At 56.1% G+C, this 8,946-nt stretch overlaps 2 protein-coding genes across 2 annotated transcripts; both read right to left on the reverse strand.

Moving 5' to 3' along the window:
- Positions 1–1,255: 1,255 nt before the first annotated feature.
- On the reverse strand, positions 1,256–2,410 carry LBRM_30_0420 (putative phosphatase 2C; the record flags this gene model as incomplete). Its single annotated transcript, XM_001566625.1, has 1 exon — positions 1,256–2,410. The coding sequence occupies one exon, from the start codon at positions 2,408–2,410 to the stop codon at positions 1,256–1,258; it is 1,155 nt and encodes a 384-aa protein (XP_001566675.1).
- Positions 2,411–7,294: 4,884 nt separating this feature from the next.
- LBRM_30_0430 (hypothetical protein, unknown function) lies at positions 7,295–8,029 on the reverse strand (the record flags this gene model as incomplete). The annotated part of the gene is made up of 1 exon (XM_001566626.2): positions 7,295–8,029. One exon carries the CDS (start codon positions 8,027–8,029, stop codon positions 7,295–7,297), a length of 735 nt encoding a protein of 244 aa, XP_001566676.2.
- Between the last annotated feature and the right edge of the window lie 917 nt (positions 8,030–8,946).

Here is an 8,946-nt window from a genome sequence, read left to right on the forward strand (position 1 = left end):
GGGGGAAGAGAAGCAAACTGAGAAAGAGAAGAGCGAAAATAAAAAGCACGGCGTTTTCCACTCAGCCAAAACCACCACAACGACGAGGGGAAAGAGCGATACGCACGTCCTGACAAGTGAGCAGCTGCCACGGATGAGGTGCGCGTAAGAGAGGACGTGGAAGCGGGGAGCTGAAAGACGCGATGAAGGAAGACGTAGGAGGGAGAGATCAACGCACACATACCGCTGCAGAAACGTCCACGTAGGCAATATGAGCATGCGCGCGAGTCTGTACTGCGGGTTGTGCTCGGAGGGAGGGGAGAGCATGGAGTGCGGAGCAGAGCGACGTCATCACACACGTGTGCGACAGCTCCATGCATGCGTTTATGCAGCCTTAAGCGGCTGAGCGAAGATCCCGCCGTCCCTTCCCACGCCATCATCGGGAGGTGTGTGCACGTGTACGTGAGTACCTTCGCGTATACTCCACCCCCCCCACCCCACGGTCCCATCCCTGTCGCCTACCCCCCTCCCTCCTCCCTACAAACACTGTTGAGCTCGAAAGCGAGGAGAGCAGCCGCAACCTGCGCCCAACCCGCATGGAGGAAGCGTAGTGGTGTCTTACGTCAGCATGCTCAAGGAAGGGGTGCTAGGTGTGACCCCTCTCACTCATCACCTCCTAATAGCTTCACCCCACCCACCAAGTCACCTCCTCCTCCTCCTCCCATGTCCTCCAGCTGCATTTATACACTCCTTACACAGCACGGCCATCCCTTTCCTTTCTGTCCCCTCCTCTATCTACTCCACGCACTCACACGCATAGCACACAAACCCAAGGAAGAAGGCAGCAGCTGCTGCTGCCGCTACAACGTGTGTGTGTGGGTGTGGGTGTGTGTGCTCAGTCGTGCACAGTGACCTTCCTTCTGTGGCCTCCCTTCCGCCATCCCAAATCATCGCCTCCCCTGTCGCTCAGACTCTCGGTCATAGCTCTCCCACCCTCCCTCCATTTTGCTGTCTGACTGTAGGGGAGTTTATGCGCACGTGTTGCTCCCCCAGGTACATCGCCTCTGCCAGGCACAAGGTGCCCTCGCCCGAGCACCGCGCAATCCACTGCAGAGGAATCCTGTGGTGCAGTCCTGAGAGGCGAGGGTAGAGCATACAAACAGTGAGATAAAACACTCGCATGCATATGGTGGGCTACGGGGCGAGAGGGGGGAGAAGTAATGCGTATGGGCAATGGAGAGGAGGATCACCGAGGGGGATGGCGGCGGCATGGCCGCTACGAGTTACCTCCCGTGTTGGCGAGCGCCTCGAAGAAGTTCTTCTCGTTTCCCGGTGCAGGGCCCTTTCCGAAGAAGGACAACTCCGTCTCCACGTCCACCTCGTCGCTCATCTCGAAGGCGGTTCGCATCACAGGCGGCTGAGCATTCAACTTGTTCTTAGAGAAGGCCTGCAGCAGCTGGTAGCGCGTCTGCAGCGCTGCCGCCGTCGTCGTGTGGCCAAGCTCCGCCATCTGCGCGTAGGCAGTGCGGCAGGGCTGCTGATTGCGCGGAAAGGGGGGACCAGGGACGAAGGACGCGGTGCCAAACAACTTTACCTTGGACGCGCCCTCCGCCAGCTGTACCACTAAGCAGGAGATGTTGTCTTTGCTGCCACAGCGAATTGCCTCATCGCAAACGCGGCAGGCTACAACCGCCAAGTCGTCCCAGCAGTTTTGCTGCTGCTCCCACACAAATTGGCAAACGTCCTCGTTGGAGAAATTGCCCTCAAAGACGCCGTCGCACGCGAGAATGATAAAGTCGTTCGGCTGGCACTGCACCACCGACACATCCGGCACGGCAATCACCTTCTGTTTTCGGTAGTCTTTCGCCCCCTTTACCTTGAAGGACGCATCACCAAAGGCGCGCGACACGGCAAGGTCGCCGTCGACGCGGTTGCTGACTACACTGCCGCCACAGGCAACAATACGCTCCATCTCCTCCTGAACGTATGGTTTGTGGTCCTCAGTGGCGAAAATCAGCTTTCCGTCGCGGCAGACGAGGATGCGGGAGTCTCCGACGTTGGCAATAGTCACTGTGAGGTCCTTGCGGATGATGCAGAAGGTACCAGTGGAGCCGCCCTCGACGTATGCCTTCATGTAGGCTTCATCCACCTCTACGCATATCTTCTCTAGCATCTCTGCCGTGATCGGCTCCGGCAGCTTCTTCAGCAACTGTGGCAGCTCTCTCGCCACGTAGGCGCTACACTCAGCGTTACTATGCCCATCGAATATGCCAAAGTACGCTACATCGGCGTCGTCGCTGGCGACTAGCATATGTGCATCCTCCATGGAGTTGCGAAAGCCGTTCTGTGAGGCGCAGGCGCTGTTCACGAAGGAGCTCCCAGCACGATCCACGACCTTGCTAAGGATCGGCTTCGGTAGCATAAGACCCATCTTGGCGACGAGGGGGTGGGGAGAGCGACCCGGGGTGTTGCAGTGTGTATAAGGTATAGAGGTGGGGTGGAGATGATGAAGGTAAAGAGGAAAAGGTGCGTCGGCGGAAACGGTGTATGGAGCGTAGCACGTGACGGTGAAGGTGGAAAGGAAGGCCCAGACAGATGTGGTGAGTGGGGAGAGGAGGGGAGGGGAGGGGTGAGGGAGGGGTGAGGGAGGGGTGAGGGAGGGGTGAGGGAGGATTCAGAGAGAAGTGGTGCCAATGTGTGTCGAAGAGTGTAGTACCACGCACGCGATCAAACCAGGAAGAGGTTCGGCGAGGCCGTTATGAAATGAATAGTTGGTGAGGGGAGGGGGGGGCTGGAGTGGCCAACGCGTGGAACACGGAAAAACACCGCAACAAGAGAGACAACTAGGCGGAGATGGAGCAACAGAAGAAAGGGGACAGGCAGAGGGGGGCAACGTGTGTAGAGGAGGGACGGGAGGGAAGGAGATGCGTTTGACGTGGAAGTGCCTTCATGCGCGCGTATACACACTGTGTGTGTGAGAGAGAGAGAGAGAGGGATGTAGGCGCGTGTCTGAGTGTGTTTTTCACTACCGAACTCCAGTCCGATGAGGAGGGCGCAGGTTAAAACAGCGCTCTTGGGCGTTCCCCGACCGTACAGCGATACACAGAGAGAAACGAGCAAGAGCAAGAAAGGAGGCTGTTCCACCAGCTAGCAGGTGAGAGAGAGAGAAGGGGGTGTGAGAGCATTTGCCGCTGATTATTTGCTCGGCTATTGAGAGAGGCACTCACAGAGAAAAGGAAAGAGGGAGTGGGAAGGCAGAGAGGCAATAGGCGCAATGCCGTCAGCACGTGGCTCACAACAGCGAACCGCACAAGTGCGCCAACATGCCAAGAGCAGGCTGACAAGAGAAAAACAAAAGACACGGAAAGAGATGCGGCACGCTGCACACACGCCGGAGCAGCCCGCCTTCACTCTGTGGCCTTGAGCACACCCCCTTCAGATACAAGGGCACACCCTCCAGAAGGAGTACCAGCAGCGTCCCCTGATTGAGAAGCCTGACAGCGGCCTGCACGATGATAAGTGAATCGCAGGCGAGTAGCTCCCACATACGCAGCAGCACCGCCAGGGGCAGCTGGCGGACGAAGAGAGTGAAAGACAACTGAGCAGCGGGCCTCGAGGCGTCCACATAATTTGGTCCAAAGTGCGCGGACAGCGCTGCTGTCAACAAGACGCCCCTCCCCGTATCGCGACTGAAGGGTCATCAGACAGTGTGCCTCGATCAGCACCAGCGGCAGCGATGCGTAGCCGCAAGACGCAGATAGCATTGCATGCCCACTAGCCGTACGGCGAGAAGAGAGGAGGCGGCAGAGGTGGGGAAAGAGAGAAAAAAAGCAGCCGCGTTGAAGCAGAGACGAGAGTCTGTAGGTCAGAAGACGCTCGCTTCTGCTTCAACGCGCCTTCAATCTGCTGTGCTGCACGCCCTTTTTATGATTCGCTGGAGGAAAAGCTCACTGGCGGTACTCGTGACCGCCGAAGGGAGCGGTGTACGCGCTCACGTATACGTCCAACAGCTTCCTTGAGCCATGGCGGATATGTCCAGCATCCGCTCAACGCAAGCATTACGCCTGCAGAAGGTGGTGGAGGCATTACATGAAATGTGCCTGTGGACATGCACGAGGAGAACGAGGTCGAGAGCGATGGAAGAGGAAGCCAAGTGGAATCCCCATTCATAGAGAGAGAAACACGCTCACGTGCGCGGAGGAGAGCGCACAAGAAAACGCTGGTCGCGCGTGAGCAGGACACTGACGTAGACATGCACATCCCCCTTTGCCTACTTCGTCGACAGAGAAGTGTCTCCTGTCGTCTTGTGCCTCTCTAGCGGCTATGCAGTGACCGAGGTACACGCACTAGCCGCGATACAGGATGGTGCACCTTTCAGACTCATAGACAGACACCCCTTCGCCCTGCGGTGCTCATTAGAAAGGGAGACAAGGGAGACGACGACTCCATGGCACCACCGCACTGTCTGTGTATTTTGTTGCCCATCTGTTTTCTTCCTTCGTTTGGCTTTCTTTCATCGACGAGTGCAAAAAGGCCGTCCACCCGCTTTCAGAGGGGGCCGTATGTGCTAAAGTGAGACCCCGCGCACCCACACACACGCCTACGCAGATGCGCACACCCAATTCACATACGGGTCTGCAGGTGAGAGAACGGGCAACCGCATCAGCCCAAAATGAAGGAATGCGCCGACAAAACTGAAGGTGGGTGGCAGCGCTAACAAATGCGGCGCTCCTCCTCACCCCTCTCCCTCACTCACCGAGAGTGGCACGTGAGCGCGTCAAAAGGTATGCGTGGGTGTGGGTGTGCTATGGAGCCACTGTGAGCCCGCATGCTGCACCTCTGCGGATATCAGGTGAGCAGCGCCACTCTTCACCGAGTGGTTGTGGGCGAAACGAGCGAGATCCACAGACGTGCACACAGAGAGCAGGGAAGAGGGAACGTAGATACGCACAGACACCCGCGCAGCCATAACTACAGCTACGACACCCGAAGTACACTACATCTTCCCATGCACGACGACGGCCCTTCAGCCACCACCATAATGCTGATGTCAGTGAACACATGGGAGAGGGGCGAGGCCGCTGTGCACAGAACAACAACCAGCCAGTCAACACCAAGGCGGATATCGACAGCACAATACACGACATCACCATCGAGGAAGAGCACAGGAAACCAGCGCGGCGAGAGAAAGCGGGGGGTGAACGACAAGCAAGAGAGGGAGAAGAAGGGAGGACACACCCCAAGTAAAAGAGGAGGATCAAATCACCCCATACCAATCGAGGTAATACACACATGTTTGACGGCATGAGCACTCACGCACAAAATGCGACAGGCATAACCAAGAAAACGCGCGCACGGCGAGCGAGCGAGAAGAGCGGTGGGGGTGTAAGAAGGAGGGGGGAGGGGAAGGGGGGCAAGACTTGCAGCAATGACCGCGGCGAAACTACATCAGCAACAACGACGGTCTCCCTCCCTTTACCCCTTTTTTCGTCACGGTGGCAGCGATAAGAAGCAACGACAGTGTCGTGTGGAACACATTCGAGTCGGGTGGAGAGCGCGGGGGACACACAAGCAAGAACGAAAAAAAAAAGGAGGGGACGAACGTCGGGCAGAGGGCGAGGAAAGTTGACGGGAGAGACAGACAGACAAGACAGGCACACACACACACACACACACACACGCTTGTAGGCTGGTGAGTGGGGTAGCGAGGCGTGGCGTGAATGCATGCAGCAGCGGAGAAAGCCCCCGGTATGAGTCAAAGTGTCACACACAACACTACAAGAGAGGAAGACGGGGTGCTGAGAAGCAAAGAATCCAAGAAGAGCCAGCGATGAGGACTTCCCTGCTTCGAAAAGAGGAGAGAGAGAGCGAACCCACAAATACACGCGTGCAGGGAGAGACAGTGGACACGTACAACCCTGTAACGCGTACGACTGAAAATCAAGGCGGGAGAGGGAATGGGGGAAGGGACCTTACGAGTAGCAGAGCAGCACCCTGCATGCCCCCTAACATTCCGCCCTCTTCGTCCCTGGCAAAAATCGAGCAGCCTTCGCTTTCACGCACGACTCCGCAAAGTGACACTGCAAGACACGCCCGTGCGAAACGAAGGTCGCAAGAAGGTCGGAGAGAGCGATGAAACAGTTGAGGAGTCCTGGAGAGCAGCGTCATTGGGGAAAGTAGTAAAGGGGGGAAAGGGCAGTACGACGGGGAAGTGAAAAGCGGAGGGAAGGCAGAGGAAAGACACCGGAGAGCAGAAGTTAAACGACAGGGTCGGTTCGACTACACATGACAACGCCTATGCCGCTTCACCGACTGGCAGAGCCACTAGTAGCAGTCACAACAACAAGCGTGCCTTACTCTACACGCTGCTTTCCTAGCCATCTACATGCTCTCAAGTCCCACCCTGCCCTCCCTCTCTTGCTCCCTTTACCCACCTTGCCGACTGCTCAAGCCAGAGAGAAGAGTAGAGGCCTCGCGCCGCCAACGCCGAAAAGAAGATGAAGACACATAACGAGGCGGGAAGCGGGTGCACAAACGCCCGATAGAAGAAAATAGAAGAGCTAAGCACATTAAACGGGCACCACGAGCCATCCACCGCCGCATGCCGCAGCCATCCGGTCCCGCCTACTTACACAACGTGAAAGAGAAGGGAAGGGGAAGGAGGCTAGACGAGAGGAAGATAGACGCCTCCCCCCTCAATAACAAGAGGGAGAGAGAGAGAGGAAACAAAGACTTGCACACTGTCACGGAAGGCGCTGGGGACGCGCAGGCGGGGGAAAACATCGAGAGATAAATACAAGCCAAATGACAAAAAGTGCCCATCGCATCGCAGCGCCAGCAGCGAGACAAGGTGGAAAGGGGGGAAGCGGTGCACCGATCATCCGCCAAAGACCAACACCAGGTCCCCTCCCCACTCTGCATTCGCTGCTTGCCACTGAACCGCCTCCCTCTCTTCACCGTACAAACAAGAGGCGAAGCGCATCACATCAGCCCCCCTGTGAAGCCGCCGGTGACACGCGAGAGGGAGGGGAGGCAGAAGGCCACGGAGAAGGGGTGCTAAGGAGACGCACACACACACACACACACACACACACACACACACACACACACACACACACACACACACACGGCACCGAGGAATGGGAAAAGGGGGGAAGAGAGAGCAGCAGCGATGGAGCCGCAGACAACTTCTGTTTTTCGCCCGCAGCCGCTGGCTCTTTTCCTTCCCGAAAGGCGGTCTTTGACACGTCTGGCGCGCAGGCTGCCAAAGGGGGATGAGAAGGCGATCACAGGAAGTAGGGCTCAGTTACTGCCGCTACCGCCCCTGAGTCCCGTGACATCTTACCTTTCTGTAGAACCCGCGCCGACTACAGGCGAGAGAAAGACGGGAGTCGGTAGACTGAGTCACCGTGAGCGCGTCGTCACTCCAGCTGGATGTCGCTTCAGGTAACACGAACAACTCGTGTGACTCGTTCGACTGTGTGTCCGTCTGTATCACTACCTCGGGCAGATCAATGAACTCTTCCTCCTCCTTGCACGTTATGGGAGTCATGGCCTCGTTTGCCGTTGCTGGCGACGGAATGTGTTGCTGACGGTGTGTCGCGTAGGTCTGCACCTCGTCAGACGAGGAATCAGAATGACCAGAGAGGGAAACCTGGATGTTGGTGCATGAGCACACGCTCTCTGTGTCGCTGTCGTCACTCGTCTCCAGCAGCTTGTATTCACGGCAGTATGCACAGAGAATGGTAATGAGAGCTGCCACACCGGCGCCAGCGCACACACTCATGAAAATGATGAAGAACCTCAGTGTTACGTTTGGCCACACGTCATCAACGAGCGGAGACTTGCTAGTGGGCGTCGGGGGCGACGGCTGATAGCCAACATCCCTATTGCTATTACTGTCACCACCAATGCTGCGAGGATGCTGATGTGAGTAGGGCAAGCCGTATACGCTTGAAGCAGATGTTCCGCTCACAGAAGCGAGGGCTATCACCGCAGCCGATGCCGCTGCCTGGACCAGGGTGCACACAAGACCTAACGCGCGCTTCATGAGCAGCAGGCGTGACAGGGAGTCGGGTGAAAGACGAAACGAACCACCGACAATACTGAGCCAGCATAGGAGGGAGACACTAAGAGGTAGAAAGGAAAGGAGAGAACGCAAAGTCACCTTCTCACGTGTGGAGATGCGACCGGCTGCCTGCTGTCATCTCACACGCTCCACGAGTTCGCTGTGCAGTAGCACGCGCTCAACGACCACTACAAAGGGCGTGCTCGACTTTCCAATACACGCACAGAGAGGGGGAGGGGGAGAGCAAGAGAAGACTGAAGATCGAATCACCGCACACATGCACAAATCAGCACGATGCAGTGCCGCCGCTGATAGAGTAAATGTGTTTTACCACCTCGGATAGTCACGTGTGCGACGGTGACGTCCCCTACGCCTCTTCTGTGTGTGCTGCGTCAGCACCACCACCACAGTAAGAAAAGAGAGAGAACAAATCGATTGAGAGAGAGAGAGAGCAGATGCGAATCAGCTGCGCAAGAGTGTGTGTGTGTGTGTGTTCCTTTCTTTCTTTCCGCCCCCTTCTTGTTTTGTTCCCCCCTTTGTTCCTCCTCTGCGCTTCCTTTCCGGTGGGTTCTTTTAGATGGCCCCCTCGGTCTGCTCCCCCCTCCCCTGTGGCCTTCTTTTCCGCCTTTTTTGTTTTCTTTTTTGCTTTTCCCGTTTCCCTTCTCCCCTGGTCCTGGTGGGGGTTTGTCCTTTTAATGGTTTTTTTTCCCCCTTTTTTTTTCCCCTTTTTTTTTTTTTTTTTTTTTTTTTTTTTTTTTTTTTTTTTTTTTTTTTCTCCCCCCTTTTTTTTTTGTTTGTTTTCGGTTTTTTTTTGGTTTTCTTTCTTTTTTTTTCTTTTTTTTTTCCCTTTTTTCCTTTTTTTTTTTTTTTTTTCTCGGGTTTCTTCCTTCTCTTTTTTC

The sequence above is a fragment of the Leishmania braziliensis genome, chromosome 30 (assembly GCF_000002845.2).
Source record: "Leishmania braziliensis MHOM/BR/75/M2904 complete genome, chromosome 30".
NCBI classification, from domain to species: Eukaryota; Euglenozoa; class Kinetoplastea; order Trypanosomatida; family Trypanosomatidae; genus Leishmania; species Leishmania braziliensis.